Source organism: Nymphalis io, chromosome Z (assembly GCF_905147045.1).
Source record: "Nymphalis io chromosome Z, ilAglIoxx1.1, whole genome shotgun sequence".
NCBI lineage: Eukaryota > Metazoa > Arthropoda > Insecta > Lepidoptera > Nymphalidae > Nymphalis > Nymphalis io.
The window spans coordinates 16,594,831-16,615,651 of record NC_065918.1 but is presented as its reverse complement, the minus strand read 5'-3'; the positions used below and the strand labels follow the sequence as shown (position 1 = coordinate 16,615,651).

At 31.0% G+C, this 20,821-nt stretch overlaps 1 protein-coding gene across 1 annotated transcript; it reads left to right on the top strand.

The window, feature by feature from the left end:
- Nucleotides 1-8,043: 8,043 nt before the first annotated feature.
- LOC126780496 (glycerol kinase) lies at nt 8,044-20,028 on the top strand. Its single transcript, XM_050505047.1, has 8 exons — nt 8,044-8,401; nt 9,194-9,367; nt 10,796-10,943; nt 11,507-11,658; nt 12,520-12,768; nt 13,284-13,453; nt 13,981-14,116; nt 15,675-20,028. Exons 1-8 carry the CDS (start codon nt 8,159-8,161, stop codon nt 15,945-15,947), a joined length of 1,545 nt encoding a protein of 514 aa, XP_050361004.1. The 5' UTR covers nt 8,044-8,158; the 3' UTR covers nt 15,948-20,028.
- Nucleotides 20,029-20,821: the final 793 nt, after the last annotated feature.

The following is a 20,821-nucleotide window of genomic DNA, read 5'->3' as shown; positions in this document are numbered from 1 at the left end:
CATGATCATGTTATATTTTATTATTATCCTAATTTATAATGACTCCTTTACAGAAGACTAATACCTTTTTTTATTTCGTTAATCAGACAGTTGCTTCTCAAATTAGTAACATCATGCTACATCACATCACAATTTAACTCCTGCATGCGAACATTGAGTGTTTTAATTGAGCATTATATTAGATAACAAACATCATACAAATCATAACAGATAATAATAATATATAACAGAAAAATATTTCCGGGCATTCGGAACTTTTGTCTACACATACCATTGAAATGGATTAAAAGATATACCGATATATTTAGAATTCAATCTATAGGCGTATTTGTAATAAAATGGTAAAAAAGATGGAAGATTTTTGCAAAATAAATACCGATTTTGATTTTTTGTTGAAATATATTATGTATGGGTTATGTTAATCCTCTAATATGTTTTAATTAAAAAACCGATTACTTCATATTTTTTGCCGAACGATCATACTTTTATTGCTATCTGCGTTAAATGAAGTATCAAAGAGTTATTTTACTAAAACGTAAGCGACGTTTGAGTCAAAATTAAAGAGAAGTGAATATTTATATAAATATCTCAACTTTTTCGTTTATTTGCATTTTGAAAATTTAATATTTGTACATGAGTAGTGATTGCATTCTCGCTTGCGTAGAAGTGAACAGTTTTTTTTTTTAATAATTTTTGAACACTGTCCTTTGATTTTAGGTATTCCTTTTTTAGCTTGATTTACATTTTTTATGCATTAGTCTATGCTGTTTCACTATTGTGTAATATTGTTTATATACGATTTAGTCTGTTTTATCTGTGCTGATAAAGAAAAGTTATAAGTGGCGGCCGTTGTGCTATCTCATTCGCACAATATTCGCATTTTCACCCTTAGTAATTAGTTTCAAATAGAGTAAAAGAAAAAAATGTAAAAACCATAAAATACATTATACTGGCCGCCACATATAAAATTTATTCATTGGCACTCATTAAAGAAAATCTTTGTAAGTTTTTTATTTACGCAATCTTATATATTTATTTACGCTTTGAAGGTTGTCCTCGGGCCGTATTTATTGTTGTAAATATAAATTATTGAATAAAAAGCATGTAGTTACATTCGCCAATATTTCGCAAGTAAGTTTCTTGTCGTATATTAAACTTTTTTTACAAGTGTAATTTTCTTTTTTTGAACAATTTGAACAGTAATTAAAAAAATACAATGACAAGAAAAAAAAATACATCCATAATATTATGCATACAATAAAATTTATCCTAATTGGACTAGACCTTCAGTTTATTAAAATAATGTATAATAATTGAATTTAAAAACCTTGCCTGTCGACAGCCCAATTTACTTGAGCATGTATAAATATATAATTTTACTTTTAGCTGTGTTTTTAATCCGTTTTTTTTTTTGTTCAGCAATAAATTGACCACCAGTAGAGCTGTATAGTCCATTTCAATCATAGACATAAAGACAAATACTTTAACACGGAACTTAGATCCTGTATAATCTATGGATTTGAGAAAAATAGGCGGCGAAGTTGGCTTCGGAAGTAAAATTAAAGTGAAATAAGTATTGTATAATATATCAATGCTACGCTTTACACCTCTGATTGGAATAGGCTGTAAATAGTATTAATCATTCATTTCATTTATTGGTTAGTTTATCTAAACAAATATGTCAGAATGCAAATATTTATTTATTCGTCTTCAATATATTTCTTATCATTTTGTAAATAACACAAAATAAAATGATAAGAATCTATGTTTTCATTATTTATTTTTATTATTCTATATAGAGAGTTTATATATTTTCTATAAATGATCTCAAAATTATTATATATCATAATTTTCGTTGCTCAATCTTAAACTGATATTTTATTCTGTTCTTGAAACGTTTTTCTTTATAAAGTCAAGTGTTGCCAACATATATACTTTTTTATTTAAATATCATTCTCGTATAGTTTAATTATTGATAATTATTTGGCCACTATCTGCAATGTTTAAATTATTAGCGGAGAGTGCTTTATATCACCAATATGTCTTAATCAACCGATCCGGTTCTTGCTAGGACATGACATTTCCTACACAACAAAAAGGTAATATGGACTAAATTTAATGACGTCACAGACATATTTGTCGTATTGCACGATCAAAGTATACAAGTGTCAATATTAGGAGTAATGTGTCAGCCTAGTAAAAATCGGTTTTGTTTTGAAGGATTTATAAATGTATGTCAGTGTCAGTGTTGGTATATGTATTTGACGTATATATATTAAGTTGAGGTGGAGTTTTTAAACATAAGATTAGTACTGTAAATTAAAAATAAACGTAGGAGATTGTTTAAGTATGTTGTAGTAGAATATATTTTGTACAGTCATTTAAAATTAATTGATAAAACAGCTTGACTGTGACGGTTCACGTATATTATAATGTATTTTAGCTACGATAGACAAATTCGAAATGTTGTACATGTTATAAAATGTAAACAAAAACATAACAATCGAATGTGACAATAGTTTATATTTCGATTATTGTTTTCTTTTTTTTAAATATAATTCAATTATTATATTATTTATCATTAAATGTAAAGCTTATGCTTTAAATATGAGGTTGTTTCGTTCATTCGTTTACATTTTATATCCACTAAATTATAATTAAAATTAACTATAATCAATTATTGACAAGTCTATGTGCATCTATGTACAATAAGATAATATACGGCCTCACTTTTAAACATTTCTCTTTATGTGACCGAAGATTTGACATATGATTGAAATAACAGAATTGCTTATAGTAGCTTATATAAAAACTTATTTCAAAATAACTTTTATAAGTGAGGCCGTTTGTTTGTGTTGATAGTGTTTACAGTTTAAGAATAATTTCAACCCCTGTATAAGTTATATTTATGTAATTGGAAGTTGTGCTGCTATGGAATATGCACATTAGTTAATGTATATTATTAATTAAATTAATTTAGTCTAAACAATTGAAAATATATTTCGATATAGATCGTCCATTATGTTAAAGGAATATTGAATTGCAAAATGTAAATATCCGAAATAACTGATGTTATTGGCATATTCCTAAGAGCTATAGGAATTATTGCATTTGCTATTTTTGTGTTTTATCTTTTAATATTATACAATAATATATGAACGATATTGCTGAAGATAAACTATACATTATTTATTTATTATTATATGAAGTAACGATTTCAGTGGTTATGGATGCAGTTAATGTTGGATGTGCACAAATTAAAAACTTCTAAGGAGAAGCGTATTTTAGTTATATTTAATAATAATGTCTAATCACTCTGTCTTAGGTACTGAATTGTTCTAATGCATAATATATTTATTACATGGTAAAAGTATATATAAAAGTAGTATAATAAATAATAGGGGACAGGGTACTGGTTCTATTTAAAGAATAATATTGGGAACACATAAGTAGGCGAAAAGGGGTGCGAATGACAGTGGGAGAGGATGCTGCGTGTGATCATGGGACTCTCGAGTCGTGCTTTAATGTGGTAATGAGAGATTTAACATATATTTGAGTCATTTTAATGTATTAGTACTAGTTTTCGCCCGTGTGTTAGGGGGAGTGGGCCGGGTGTTAGGAATAAAAAAGGGGTAACGCTTACTTCATAAGAAATTTCATCCAAATTGGTACAGTGCTTTGTATAGATAAAATAATTATTAAAAGTCTAAAAACACCCAGAAAAGAATTTCCGTTAAAAAATGTGCACATCTATTATTTATTTTTTTACAAGTTTTCGTTAACCTTAAATACAATGGCAACCGTGTTTTTTTTACCAATAATACATGTATTTATTTGATTTACAATAACTTCATATGCTTGGAAAAAGATTGATACTATAGCAGCTATAGCATAGATTAAGTAGTATAGTTTATATGGCAGCAGACTCCGTGACCCAAGTCATACAAATCCAGGTCAGGTAAAAAAAAAACTTAGTTGCCTCGGAAAATAAAGCTTTTATGATAGTACGACCCGCAGTTGGCTTGTCTACTTTAAGAAGGAGAAATCTGTCAGGAAGACATCGTCACGCTTGGTTAGTATGAGAATCAATCGGACCTGATTAACTTTATAGTTCTTACTACGTAAAACTAGAACATCCATATTTCACACCTCAGTATTTAAATTACATACTTATGTTATTTCAATGATTATGTCAGCAACTTCGTCATTGCTGATCACTGGAACTGTTTCATTATTTAAATCTTATGAGTTTAAGTTGTTAATTTTATGTATGTTTTTAATAAGATCCGTAAATATTTCAATATATGACTGGAAAGCGGAAATCATTTTAGTAATCATCTTCATTCTTCATCATATAAAACCTGAAAAATAATACGTCATTTGAAACGCGTATAATTTTAATAATAATAAGAAGTCAACAAAGGAATACAAAACAAAGGAATGTGCAACATATAAATGGCTATTAATAATGAATATGAAAAAAATACAATAACGACTGAATACTGAAACGTCACTTAAATATTCTAGTGCAACTTAATTATTTGAGAAGCTGTTAACTTAAAATGAGTCGAAATGGCCTAGTGCTTAAAACGCGTTAGTCTTAACCTATGATCGTGGGTTCAAAAACGGACAAGCTTTTTAATTTGTGTTTATAATTCATCTTGGGCTTGAGGGTGAAGGAAAATATCGTGAGGAAACTTTCATATGTTTAATTTTACTGAAATTATGTCGCATGTGTATTCTACCAACCCGCATTGGTGTGGTGAAATAAGCTCCAAAACCTTAAAAAAAGGAGGCCTTAGCTCCGAAGTAGGACATTTACAGGCTTTTTTTAACGCTTTTGATTACCGCTTAAATTTGAGAGCGACACAAAATAAATAGCCTTTAAAAACCACTCAAAGCTAAAATTGTATACTGAAACGTCATTTAATGAAGTGTGAAAATTTGAGAGTAGTTGCGAGCCATCTTAAATCTATTTTCATTGTTTTACATAAGTTTTAAAAATTAAGTTTTCTTCATTTTCGGATGATTAAACGACATCTCGTAGCAGTCGTAGGAATAAAGAAAAGTTGAACGCTTTTGAAAAATATGATAATAACCAGTTTCAAAGTCGGTTCCGTGTTACTAAAGATACCATGTACAACTTGGAGCTATTGTTTGGCATCGCGCCTTTGACGAAACGCAATCTAGTGTTCACCGTGTTACAGTACATAAGGTTACAGCTTTGGGATCGCATTAGAAATTCGCATCTCGAATTTGGGGTCGAAAAGGGTTGCTTTTATCGATAAAAACGAACGATACCATTCCCCCAGATATGGGGGGGGGGGAGGGGCTCCTCATCCAGCGGAGAAGCGTAGTTTTATTATATGAGTTTGAAGTGACTTGTATCGGAAAATTATTTGGATACATGTCTATTTTTAAAATTGTAGAATACGGTTATTAGGTTTTATATCTATTTATCGTTGTTTTATAATAATTTATTGTTATTTTATAAAATATAGATAATGTCGCCCTACGCGAAGTTTGTCGACATTTGCATTCCGTCTGCGACTTTAGCGCACGCAAAATGCCATAAACATCTCCGCAAATTATTATCACTACTGAAGATGATAATGATAATGCTTATTAATTAGGATATATATTAAGTTAAACATTTTCTTATTGTTTATATAAAAATAGTGCACCAAAATATATAACAATTATAAGCTGGCTTAACATTAAAAAAAATCTCTAATTAACAAAAAAAAACTTTTAACTTAAATAACAAAATATATAACTGAGTTTAAAAAAAGATAAATATTCTGTAAATATAAACAAAAATGTAACAAAATTTTGAATTTTTATTTGATTTATTTATTTAAGAATTTGCTTATAGAAGAAGTGAAAAAGAGGTCAGCATTTTATGAGAAAAAGTTGAAAGGACATAAAAGTTAATGCAGGTCCTAAAGTACGAAATAATTCATCAAACTTCCAACACTCATATACACATATGGATTTGAAAAAACACGTCTATAAGCAAATTATTAAATAAATAAATCAAATAAGAAATTAAGATTTTAATTTGATTTGATTTTTGTTTGTAATTACAGAATATTTATCTTTTTTTTAATTGTGCGCTAAAGTCGACCGTTGGAATGCAAATGACGACAAACAACGCGTATACTGACATTTTTTAACCCGTGCGCGCGCTGCTATGAAAAGTTCACGGCGCGGTGACAGTTTTGTCACGGGCTTGTTGAGTGGTCGGCATACATAAATGTCACCCAAATTTTTTGTCGTAACATGAGCGCATCTCCATACATATCCACGGACTTGATAAGAGCGACGAAACAGTCACGACAACAAAGTAGTCTGTGCGCGCTAGCCTAGTTAAGTGTTGCTTAAAACGCATACAGCACTTGCAAAATTCATCTAAACGAAATATTTTTTTCATCAAAAATACAAGCCAGAAATAAACCAGTTAGTACCTATATATTAGGTATAACCGTTAATACAATATTGTAGATTAAGTGTGCATATAATACAACAATAATTAATATTTTTTAAATTTCTTAATATTTTAACAAATAAATTAACACAATAGCTACTGTTTTACAATACATTTTCAGATTTTTAAACTATAGTATTTATAGCTTATTATAATTTTTATAGCTGTTATGAAAAAATATAGGTGGTAGTTATCTAAAGATACAGTTTCAAGCCTTGTCAAACTTAGTTTTATAATAATTAAATACTTTTCAGATTATCAAATGTGTTTTATTTTTTAAACTACATAATATAATGTAGGTACATAGGTATTGTTTTGAATCGCGTCGAAATAGTGATTATAATCAATAATTAGCATTTTTTTTTCTATGTGAGAGTACATGCACATTTGAAGTACCTACCTAGGTTATTTATGGCATGTTTATGATTTAGTATAAAAAATAAGTTGTTTTTAAGGATGACATACAGTTAAGTGTTGTAAATTAATGTTGTCTTATTTGTAGTATTAGGTATTTTATTAATTCAGAAAAAAATATTTTTCTTCGCACAAACCATGTGATTATCATTGTCAGATAAAATTATAATGTGAATATCTATCAGAACCTACTCACGATAAATGATTATACGTAAGAAAAATAAGGAGATTATTTGATGTTTATTTTTTTTGATTATTGAGATGCTTACTATATATTATTGCATTATAATTTATTAACTAAATAATCATGACAATATTAAACCTAAATTACTTTAAAAAAATATTTAAAGCTAAAGAACTTTTTACCTAAAATCGTTTTATTATAAATTTAATAATTTATTATCATACTGATCGCATAGTAGGTATTTCTGGTTTATGATTGTCTCGTATTATTTATGCTATTTTCTCACATATTTACATTTTTTGTATCAATTATTCTTTATAATTTAACTAAGGACTTAACAGAAGAGTAGTTTTTAGTAGATATTTCGTACTCCGCATTATCCGAACGGGATTGTGGAATATACAGTGGAAAAAGAGCCATTTGCTCAGTTTAAGATATGTATATACATTATAATCAACTGTCTAATTTTCCGTCACTGCCTAATAAAGTTAGCTAAAAAGCAGCTATCTGTTTAAACTTTTTTGAGGGGATTGTTATAGCGAGCTGGATCAAGTTATTAAATCACAAAGCTTCTCAATGAATGTATTTAAATTCATAAAATATTCCCTTTAAAAAAAAGATTTAGTATTCGTTTTATATTTTACTCCTTTTAATTAACATAGTAAACTTAAATTTAGTTCCTTTAATTTTTATGACAAATCTTATATTTTGAGATTTTCGCTCTGGGGTTATCCAATAATTAAGCTAATGGACAGCCCAATGAATGTCAAAAAAATTCAACGTAAGCGTGAAACAAATAAAATTCAGTAAAGAATCTGATTATATATTTTTATTAATAATATTGTGTTTCTTTTAATTCCCATCAGGTATCATTTTATATAAGTCAAAACAAACGGGAAAAACCTCCATTCTAGTTTTAACTTCAATTTTCAATGTCACTTTATTGGTTGTCAAAAACAGATAAATATTTTAACCATGTTGTTTATTTAACTTAGCGTTAGCGATCAAAGTGCAATTAGATAATACGTTTATTAGAAAATAGTTTATTCTGCGATATAGTTAGTGTACTGAAAATGACAGAATATGGTAAATTCGGTCCATTAATCGGAGCAATTGATGAAGGAACCTCGAGTGCGAGATTTATTATATTTAAAGCTAATTCATGTGAGGTGGTGGCGGTGCACCAGAAGGAACTGGAACAATGTTTTCCTCAAGAAGGATGGGTGGAACAGGACCCCAACGCGATCTTAGAAGTTGTAATCACTTGCATAACAAAAGCTGTGGAGCAACTTTTGGCCTTAGGCGGAAAACCGAAGGTGAAATAAATATACACGTTAATCATTAATTAAAATATATATATATTACATACTTTACAATATAAATGTTTTCTAAATAAAAGTATTGATTATCAAACTTCAATAATTTATACCCAAAGATGTGTTATTCAATACTGTTAATTAATACTAGTGGGTTAATACGTTATGCACAGCTTTGTTTAAGGCTAGTTTGTAGTTATGTATTTTTTTCAACAAAAAAATCATATAAATGTAATAATTGTTTGATTTTGTGCTGTAAGTAGTCATATAAAACATTTATAATTTATTAAGTATTGACAATTTTTTTAAACTGTCATTCATTCAAAATTATATAACATTTTAATATACTTATGCAATATGCCTTTTGTAATAATTTATAAAATTACCAATAAAATACAGTACAAGTTTTTGTCAGTGTAATGACCCAATTAATTACATCCCATATTCAAATGATTTTGTCAATCTAAAGAATGGCTAATATCTCTTACAAAATAAACCTCTATCAAGAATGTTACATTGCAGTTAGTTTTATAACACTGGTCACCCAATTTTCCATGATTTATACTTGATATAAATCTATTTATGGATATGGTTATTTTGTCATATAAACACATATTTTTTAATAATTGCTTTATATAAAAATATTATATAATAGTATTAAAAAAAAAGTATGTCTATGTTTTTAAACACTCACACAGTAAACTTGTATTTCTAAAATATTTAAAATACAAGTGAATTCTAAACACACATAAAAAATATGTGTTATGTTTTAATTTACTATTACGTTCTCAGGATATAATAGCAGTGGGTGTAACCAATCAGAGAGAGACTACGATCGTCTGGGATAGATATACCGGGAAACCACTTCATAACGCCATAGTTTGGCTGGACATGAGAACTTCCTCTACAATAGACAAACTACTGGATTTGGTACCTAACAAGACAAGAAATAAAAATTACTTGAAGGCTAGTAAATTTTAATAAAAATTAATACTATACTTTTTTAGGTTTCTAAATATAAGAATAATAAATTACTTCTAATAATATAAGTAAAGTATCCTTTCACTGTTCTTTACAAATCTATATGAATACAATAATATATTTAAATGTCATATATTGTAATTTGAAATAATACCAAATTCAAAGTATTCAACAAGGTTACTTTTGAATCACGGTGGCTTAGATTTCATTTAATAAGAGCTATAACTGTAAGGTTGTAATGGAGGTTATAATGTAGGTTGTAATGGAGGTTATACCGAGATGACTGGAAAGAAACTCAGTAGCTACTTTCTATCTTCAGTTATATATTATTATTTATGTAACAAGTTGATTTGCATACATATGATTATAGTAGAATTATCTAAGAGACAAAATATGTTAAGGAATTTCTTAAATACCATGGGATTGCTCTCTATTGGTAAGAGTCTATGTATGAAAATGACAATAATACTACACATAACAAAACCAACTAGTGTATACTAAATCGCTATATTCAACTATGTATGTATATATAATTTTATTGAATGAATTTATTTCAATTTTATAACTACATCTTAACAAAGTGTTGAAATAATACACCGACAAGGTCACATTTATATTACAGACGCAAAGCAATCTCCTATAAAGATTAAAGTTGATTACACACAATTAAATGTACCCATATTATAATGACGATAACTGTTTTATATATAGTGATGATAACATCCTCCATGTTATTGAATGTTCGTATATATAATGATAAACATATATAATCTATATATCCCTCTAATTTTCTTTATTAGATCTTTAAGATTTAACCAGATGTTTTGAAAGGGTTTTGCATAAATATTTTGTCTTTAATCTACTACCTTTATCTTTACAAATATTTAGCCTATTATAAATTATTAAATAATAAACAAAAAGTGACAACAAAAAATATATATAATTTAATCTAAAGCTATACAACAATTTAAAAAAACGATCAAGCTATCAAAACACTATATTTTTACTGGTGGTAGGGCTTTGTGCAAGCTCGTCTGGGTAGGTACCACCCACTCATCAGATATTCTACCGCAAAACAGCAATACTTGATATTGTTGTTTTCCGGTTTGAAGGGTGAGTGAGCCAGTGTAATTACAGGCACAAGGGACATAAAATCTTAGTTCCCAAGGTTGGTGGCGCATTGGAATGTAAGCGATGGTTGACATTCCTTACAATGCCAATGTCTAAGAGCGTTGGTGACCACTTACCATCAGGTGGCCCATATGCTCGTCCGCCTTCCTATTCTATAAAAAAAAAAAAACACTATAAAATGCCCATTATAAATAGTACACGTACTTTTTAAAGTTGTAAAAACTATCAAGTAGAAGTGTGATAGAGTGGTAAAATAATATTAAACTTGATAATTGATTGTAGCCATTATGTGGCCTGCCCATGTCCCCGTACTTCAGCGCTGTGAAATTGAGATGGTTGAGCGACAATGTGGATGCTGTGAAGAAGGCCATGAAGAAGGGATCCTGCTGCTTCGGAACTGTCGACACTTGGATTATTTGGAATTTAACAGGTATATAAATATTAGATCAATGAGTAAGACAGCCCATAGGAAGGATTATTTGGATTTTACCCAAAAATCCAGGTTGAAATTTAGACAAGCTTCATTGAAATATCTTGTGATAAATTTGTGTCTTATAATTCATCTCATGTAAAGGAAAACATCATATGGTAACATTCGACATGTGTATATCCACCAACCCACAACGGAGAGCAGACAATTATCCAGCTGTTCACACAGACTTAATTTTTTTTTTATAGAATTAATTAAATTCATTGTATAAAATATAATTCTATTTTAATATAAATTAAGTCAACACATTATTTCCATTACCGAACACCAAAGAATGAATAAAATTCCATCGCTGTCTACAAATCTTCTATGCTGACTGTATTCCTTGCCTCTTGTCTGTGCCGCTTGTTTAGATTCGGCCTGAGGCTTTTGTAATGTCATTTACGTATCTTGGTGCTGGACGACCAATGTTTCTATATCCAGACACCAGTTCAGTTATCGCCACAATTCCCTGTCCTGTCTCCGAGCCAGGTTTATTTACATAACATAAATTCTTTCCACAGGTGGCGTTAACGGCGGCCAGCACGTAACTGATGTAACAAACGCCTCACGAACGATGCTCATGAACATTGAAAATTTAACCTGGGACCCACTTTTAATAAAGTTTTTTGAAGTGCCAAAATCTGTTCTCCCAGAAATTAAATCTAGCTCTGAAGTAAGTATAATATATTAATTGTTCTACAATGCTTAGTTAGTTTATCATATTGGTACAATAACATTAAACAAATTCTCATCTGACCATTTAAAAAATTATAAAGAATATGAAACAATAGAAATAGCCTCAAGTTATGGTACCTTATATATAATCCTTGATTTTAAATAAAGTTAAGTATAATTTTCACACAATATTGTGTGTATTTTAATAACATAATTAGTCCATAAAGTTAATAAATATAAATATATATATTATTCTATTTATTCAAATAATATGGTATTTACTATATCTTTATATCTTTTCTAAATTTAAAATAATTTCAATATAAATAATAATACTGTCCTCCTGATGGATTTCGGCCACGGCGGACAGTCTCAAGAGAGATTAGCCAACTGCGCAGGAGAAATTATAGTGTACAAGTGTGTGCGCAAACACAGGTGCACTCTCTATTCCCTCACTCTCATAATCCGATGGGACGGTAATCCGACACGACCGGAAAGAGTTCAGGCGCAGGACCAGCGGCTTTACGTGCTTTCGGAGGCACGGGAGTGCCTCCAACACACTTTCAACTTCCAGACTCCAGGCTGCTTCTGAGAATTTTCTGACAGAAAAACCCAATAACTTTTTATTGGCCCGACCTGGGAATTGAACCCAGGACCTCCGGGTCTGCGGCCTTACATCAAGCCACTAGACCAACGAAGCAGTCAATTTCAATATATATATGTATATGTGCGTTATTATATAAAATACTTTAGAAATTGTCACATACTACTACACACACACACACACAGGATCAGTAACTGTTTAGTGCGAAAATTCATCAATCGAATTATTTATTTATATTTAGTTATCAATTTACAGATTTATGGCTACATATCAGATGGACCTCTCTGTGGCACACCGATATCCGGTTGTCTCGGTGATCAACAAGCTGCTCTAGTTGGGCAGATGTGTCTACAGCAAGGGCAAGCGAAGGCCACATACGGAACCGGTTGTTTTGTCCTTTACAACACCGGCGATATCCGCGTCAATTCAAGCAGGGGCTTGCTAACTACAGTGGCCTACCAGCTGGGGAGTAATAACCCGCCTTGTTACGCTCTAGAGGGTTCGGTGAGCTTATTTTGACTTTTGTCAGCTTTGCCCCATTATTTAGGATGAGTGGATATTTATAAGTAGCCTCAAAAGTAAAAGCCTTAGTAGCTCTTTAAACCAAAATTTGAGTTAGCTACTTCTCTATTAAGGTAAACATTCAATTTTCCTCCATGCTGGTCCATTGCAATTTTGTGCATAATTTCAACCGACATATTCGGATTTATTATCGAGGTATACCTTCCGTCGAGTCGAGATTCCAATCTCGTTCTATTTCTATGGTCGCGATTTTCTGTTTAGACATGATTAGTCAAACTATGCTGTGTCTTTTTCTTTTCAATGATGAGAGAAAGAGAAATAAGTTTTCGAAAAACGAAAAATAGGCGATATTTAAATTTCTTATTTGTATTTGTCGTTGTGTCGTTAACTATTTTGCGTATCAAATAAAAATTAATAAATTTTATGAAAAACATCTTTTAAGTGAGTTATATGTAATATAACTTTTCAATAGTTTTCAATTCTGTTTCTATTTTAAGGTCGCGATAGCAGGTGCTGCCCTTGGCTGGCTTCGAGACAACATCGGCCTCTTGGAAAGTGCTAAGGACTCTCAACAAATAGCAGAGAAAGCAACAGAGAATGGCAGTGTTGTTTTCGTTCCAGCATTTAGTGGACTCTATGCTCCTTATTGGAGACAAGACGCTAGGGGGTAAGGCCTTCGAAAGTACTATTTGTTCTTTATACTAATTGAAAGTTTTTACGATGAATTAAATTAAGATTATAATAATAATAATATAATAATATACTGGGACATTTTTTACACACGACCGTCTGATCCCAAATTAAGCTTGTACAGAGCTTGTGCTATGGAAACCAGACAACTGATATATTACATATACTACTTTTCTTTTTGTTAATACATACTTATATAGATAATTACACCCAGACTCAGGACAAACAGACATGTTCATGCACACAAATGTCTGTCCTGGATGGGAAACGAACCCACAACCTTCGGCGTGAAAGGCAGGTAAACCAACTCCGCCAACCGGCTCGTCTAGAAATAAATAGATTCTGATTAGAAATAAATAGTAAATAATGTGCAGATACTAAAAAGTGGTACAGTAGTCCATACAATATTATGAATCCAAAATTTTTAAGTTCCCGTTAATTACAAATACAATAGACACTTTTGCATTTATAATATTGGTATGGATCGATGTTGTATTTTTCCAGTGTAATATGCGGTATAACCGAAGATACGAATTCCAATCACATTGTGAAAGCCGCGCTAGAAGCCGTTTGCTTTCAAGTGAGAGACATCTTGGATGCGATGAACGAAGACTGCGGTATACCTTTGCAACTAGTTAAGGTAATATATTAAAAAAAAAATTATTACTCTCGCTGGGTAGTTAGTGCAAACCCGTTTGTCCGTCAGAGCGTCCCGGTAGCATGCTAAAGCGATCCCGTGGCGCGCCTCGTTAAGACGTAAAGGGTACCGCTGGTTTTTTTAGTGGGTATTCCGATGTTCGGGGCGGGGAGCCCCACATACCCACCCCCACACTGTTCCCGTGGAGGAAACGCGTAAAGCGTTTTTCCAGCGTTAAAAAAAAACCCGTCTGTTGGTCACAATCATGAGTTATTCTACTGTCTAGAGAATTATTGGAGATCAAAATTTATATATGATTCCCCCCTTCCCTCGACGTATGTATTTATAATGATAATGATAAATCTTTAACACTAAGAAATATTAATCATTGCGGTTTCACAGTGTCTCAAAGTTTGATACGCTCATGTCTATATTTAAGTTTTACGAACACAAATAAAATAGTAAAAATAATAATTATAACAAGCGGTTAACAATGGTTGAGAGATTCAACTAAACGTTATACGACCATTAGATAGACTGGGATACTTCTGTTCCTAATGTCCTATTGATCAGTTGTACTTGATAGATCAGGTGTCACTCTGGCTAAAAGTAAAGCAATAAGCTTTCAATAAATAAGGTTGTTACGGAGTGCGTCAGTAACTTTTAAATCCAAAAGTGTTAAGCGCAAAAGATGGTACAGGAAAATAGTTATATACAGTGAGAGTATGAAAACCCGATAATATCGGTAGAAAGTTAATGGTTTTAAAGAAGGAAGAAGTGGAACGACAATGCTCGTCTACACACCGAACAATGGATTTTATAAAATTGAATTATAAATGAATATATAAACCAATTAGTGTGAAAATATGGTACTTTGAATAAACACAAACTTTTTATTTCCGTTACTCGACGGCATAGTCAGTAACTTTTAAATTAATTTTTAAAACAGTAGGGGGGTGTTAGGTTGACGTACATTTCTTGGCTTTCTCGCAAAAAAGGTTTTCGTACCAGCATAAATCAGATATTTTGGTACAAGACCGGCTTCTGCTTCTGCTGTTTGATCTACAACAGTCAAAGCAATCAAACTGTCTCGAATGTTTAATACACAAAAAGTTAAGGAATAAATTACGTTGGTAGCAGAACGATGGTCGAAAAAAAAAACCAATTACTTAAAATTATTTATTTAAAATTACAATTTATAATTAAAACTATTTTCTAAATAATTCTAACTTCTCGATTGAAGTCAAATCCAATAGTGAATTACATTCCTAATGGATTAATAATGCATCCTCGGCTGATGCAATATTTCACAATATCCGTCCTAAATTAGTTTACTTAAACAAATAATAAATTGCAACCTAAGCTATATACGATACTGTGGTTCTACGTAACTAATATTTGTGTGTGTAAAGTTTGTATACAATTAGTGAGATGACAGCATACCTTGGGAATGGGAAGATCGCCTCGTGGTCATTTCTTTATCCTATTCAAACGTTTTACATCGTTATTTATTACATCTATTTGTTTACATTATTAAATAAAATTGTTGTATACATTTCAGGTTGATGGCGGCATGACTTCGAACGCCTTTGTAATGCAAATGCAGTCTGATTTGATTGGTATAAACGTTATCAAAGCGGGTTTCACTGAAAGCACTGCTCTGGGCGCCGCTCTTGTCGCCTACTGGGGTCTGGACAGCACCAGAACCGCGTCTCAGATATCTATGTCCCCTGGCATTACTTACATGCCAAAGATAAGTGACGATGAGAGGGATATGAGATACAAACAGTGGAAAATGGCCGTGGAGAGATCGTTGGGGTGGGAGCAGAATTGAGTGTTAAGGTATAAATTTAATATAATCAAACATTAATCACTAAATATATCACACAAAGGCTGAAGTAAATGCTATCCACAAATGTATATACATAAATTGTGATTGGAAATGGTTCTATATGATAATATTTTTTAGTAGATTTTTACAAAAGTTAAGGGAAATTGTAATTCAACGAATTTTCATTCTGCTTTAATTGATAATTTCATAAATATGAAAGTTAGTCACACCTTAAGGCTTACTTAGTTTAATGGACTCGGAAATTTGTAATAGCGCTAGATAATGTTATGGGATATACATTGATTTTTGCTAATAAAACATTAAAGTCATAAACAATACTGAAATAGCATTTCCTACTTCAATATATAACAGATATACAAAGAAACATTCAAATAACAATTTTGTTATTTCTAATAAAAATAATAAACAATGTACAGTAATTTATACACATGTTGTATGTAATATATATGTAATATATATATATATATACAATATATATATATATATATATATATATATATATATATATATATATATATTATGTGTTCCAAATGCTCAAATATAGGTCATGTTGAAATATGTAGTGACAGAAAAATAAACGAATGAATTTAATAAGATAAATTTATTTATACCTAATGGTAGGTATGGTTTAAAATAAAAAATAAAAAAATTATAGATTGTATGTGTCAAATGGATATATTTTCGTACTGCACATTTCATCTTTGCTTTCATTCGTCAGAATGTACTATGAATGCTATTGCTAACGATACTTGCAAATGTTAGTTGACGTCACACTGCATATATGTAAAATACTTTATACATCTGTGCTCTTATAAAAGACAAATATTAATTTTATCATTAGGTTATACTTAATTATAATTTTTATTGACTCCTAATAATAATATAAAACAAACAACGAATTTTTAACTTTTACTATTTTATAAATTATCGATAGTTATGGCGACATATATAATATGCATAAGCAGAAATAGAACTAAAAAAATATCAAGTGTATAAAAATTAAAAAAATTTAAGATGATGGATGAACTTGTCAAACAACAATTGTCAAATAAAAAGATTCAATCAATTGAATAGACTATTTTGTAATTTAAAAATGATTAAAAAAATATATGAATAATGTTATTAGCGCCGTTGTTGCTTCTCTCGCGTCAGAATTATGAATTGATAAATACAAATTTCATAGCATAAAAATAAAGGATTTTCATATAAACTTTCATTATCGCTACCTAAGGGGTTGAATTTTACCTACTGTGTAAAAAGCGTCCGTATCCAAATTTTCATGGTGCTAGTCCCTGTAGTTTGTGCTTTGCGTTGATGTCAGTTATTCTTTTATATATAAATATTTATCAAAATTGTCAGCCTTTGCACGCAGCAAGTAAAAAAAATATCACAAAAGTGCTCACTCTCTCTCTTTCACTCTTTGGAAATTCTATTGTTGCCCTGTCGAAAACTGTGGGAGTGTGATTTTGATTGACTCGGTTCACTAGGCTTAACAATATGTCTTCAATTCGAGTCAAAGCAGTTTATATAGTCTTTCTTTCGTATATCATTGGTCACGTGATATATCACTTATTTTATAATTTTTATACACTGTGGTGTTTGCTACAAAGGAATTCGACAATAAATGTGTAATCTGTCTAGGTCCGCGCTGAATAGCTAGTTATCTTGACATGACGCCTTGATAGGCGTATAATATGAATATAGTACCATAAACATTTATTGTAAGTTATAAACAAATAAATGTTTCAATTTTCATTAGGTAGACATTAACTGCATGATCATTACCGAAGATATTCTCTGTGTTTGTAACATAAAAAATGACGGATAGGGATTCCGCTTCTTTTCGAGAGAAAATGGATGAGAATACTAGGTTATCTTTGTGGAAGGTACCTTCTCCACTTTACAGGGTCAGCCTAGTAAGCATACGAAGTGGAAGACCAAACCTCAGGATCACCAACATTCGTAAAGGCACAGAACATTGAAATGGCTAAAAAGCAGCTAAACCACCATGCTACAAAAGAGAAAAGAGGCTCCAAAAGAGAAAAGAGGCTCTAGAATAAAATATAAAAAAGATCTTTTTACAGTCTTAGACTCCCTTTAATCTTCTACGGAAAGACGCAATCGACGACTCCAAGCCGAGGCATAAATATAATTTGGAGAAAGAGACATAACGGTATGCCCAAAAACTTATGCGAATATAAAGTCACAAAGTAAAAAAGTTATTCAACATACGGAATAGCTGACAAATGTCTGGGAGCAAATGTCAGTCAGCTTATCTAATACTACTACATAAGAAAATGGTTAAACTTTGAGACCATCGAGACATACCGTTCCATACAGGACATCGACAGGGCGATTAAAAACTTCGGTCATTCGTTCATGAAACTATCGAAAATCACAACAACTCTGGTCAAATAACAAACCCAACGCACATAGATCCCATAAAGACAAGAGTGACCACAATAACGACCGATGTACAGATCATTTAAAAGCGACTGGATGATGTCAGAAAATGACTCACCAAGATCGAGCCCCTCCATCAAGAGACCATTCCAGTCCTGTTACAAGATATAAAAACTAATCTGTTTAAAAAAAAGGAGATTATAAGATAGACCCCGGGGACCAATTGGAGCCTTTAAGAGGCTTAAGGTAAGACTAATTTGGTGTTATCGAGGATATGGATAGCCTCAACATTCACGTGATGATGAAGTTTCTTTTCATAATATTTCGTCTTATTTTGCTTTGTCTACAAAATCCATTTTAAGGTCTTCAGAATTGAATGAAAATCAGAAGCACTGCTTCTGAACTTAGAGTCAGAAATTGAATTGACAGACATAATAAAAACCATAAAAGACTGGTAATGCAACGAACATGCCAGCAGCTGAAAAGAACTCTCCACCGCCACCCATCAGCCAAATCATAACATCATAGTGTCTTCCACTTATAAGACCAATACAAATAAATAAATCACAAAAATCTTGGAAGGAATGAAAAAGGCGAAGAACTAGAACACTAGCTGCAACACGAAAGAGTACCTGACGTTTATTGCAAACAAAATAATTTTTTACAAAACTCTCAGGACAGAGATAGAGAGGAATGTGTACTCGTGCCTTAAAGGTTTTTTTTTACTTTATTTGTTTATATTTTAAGTAATTTATGATATCCGCTATATTTAAAAACGAAGGTGTATAGCCTTCGTTTTAATAATAGTGACGTTACTACTATAAACATAATTAATTGTAGCATCGTTGCTGAGTGCTAGTCGTTAAGTGTTAAAGAACTTGTTCAATATATTGGAAAAAAATAAAATAAAAAAATAATATACAGATTTCTTATCTGGTTTTTAATTTGAATGCAATATTTTTTTGTTGTTGTTTTAATATTGATTTGCTGTTATTATGTTTTTTTAATGTAAACGATTTTACTCATTGATGGTTTGTAATTATTACTTAATTTTAATACAATACGTAATTATTAAGCTTATGGTATCTGTTAAGCTGCAGCCACACTTGTACGTATTGTTGTCAACTGCGACAATTCGCTAAGTGTCAAGTGTGGTTGTAGCTTAAAGTATTTTATTTTAAATTGTGCTTGCTTTCACTTCGCTTGGTTGACGAAGGTGTTTCTGTGGATTAGTTGTTAACACTCGGTATCAAGTTTAAAATTATTTTTATTCAAATATTTATTAACTAAGTCACTACCTAAACTAATTTCCTTAATCGGAAACGTTTTGCCATTGATATAAATTCATTAACTTTGTATCAAACTGCGTCATTTGTTAGAACGATTAATATTTTGATATCTATTGTGTCCGACAATACAAGTCCTTGATCGCAGGATTAAAATCAAAAGTAACAATTACAACATTAACAAGTAGAATATTCTAAAGTTGTACATGTATAGTGTGGGGTCTTTAGTAATCGTTCGTACTGTAGTTGTGATCGTTAAAAGCGTCGAATGTAATCGATTAATAATGGGACATCACCATTCCAGAATAATTGTAATAAAATTTATTTTGTTAACTAACTTATACACGAGAAATACAAATAAATATACTATGCAATCATTTGTTTTATTTTATCCATATGACATATATGTCCCTTTCAATCGTTTTCGCTTCGCCGATGGTAGGGCGAATCTATTTAGCATTTACCTTTGCCTTGATAGTTCCTATTCAAATAGATGTTTAAAGATTAGGTCTTCCGAGGGGAAAGACGTAATTATATGCGATACATTCTCGTTGTCATAAATGTTTGCCTAAATCTAATTATACCATTTACTGGCCCGACCTGGATATATAAGCAATTATTATTTAACAAACAATAAGTATCCATATCCAGTAAAAGCTTGTGAATGTCCCACTGCTGGGCTAAGGCCTCCTCTCCCTTTTTGGAGCTTATTCCACCACGCTGCTCCAATGCGGGTTGGTGTATCCATAATCATAAGTATACATATCATGTGAGGACAAATCAAATAATTCTTACTACAACAATTAAAATGATGCATATTCTGTTTATGCATATTTATATAATATTGTGTCGAGCAATATGCCTTATTGTTTTTGTCACTATGTAGACAAAGAGAGTCTCAAGATTATGAATAGATCGGACAGCACTTTTTTATAGAATAAAAAGTTTTTAAATTTCTGTAGCGTCCAAACTAGAATCCGTAAGACATAAGACTATGAAAGTAACCAAAGTCTACTAATCGAGCATCAACACCAATTGGTGGTCTAACTTTTTAACGGCGTATGTTGCCGAGCCGACTCCCTGTCAAGGACGATAGGCGAGGTTACCATTAAAGTCTAAAGTGATTCATAGATATATTGTAATATCAGTTACATTAAAATAATTATT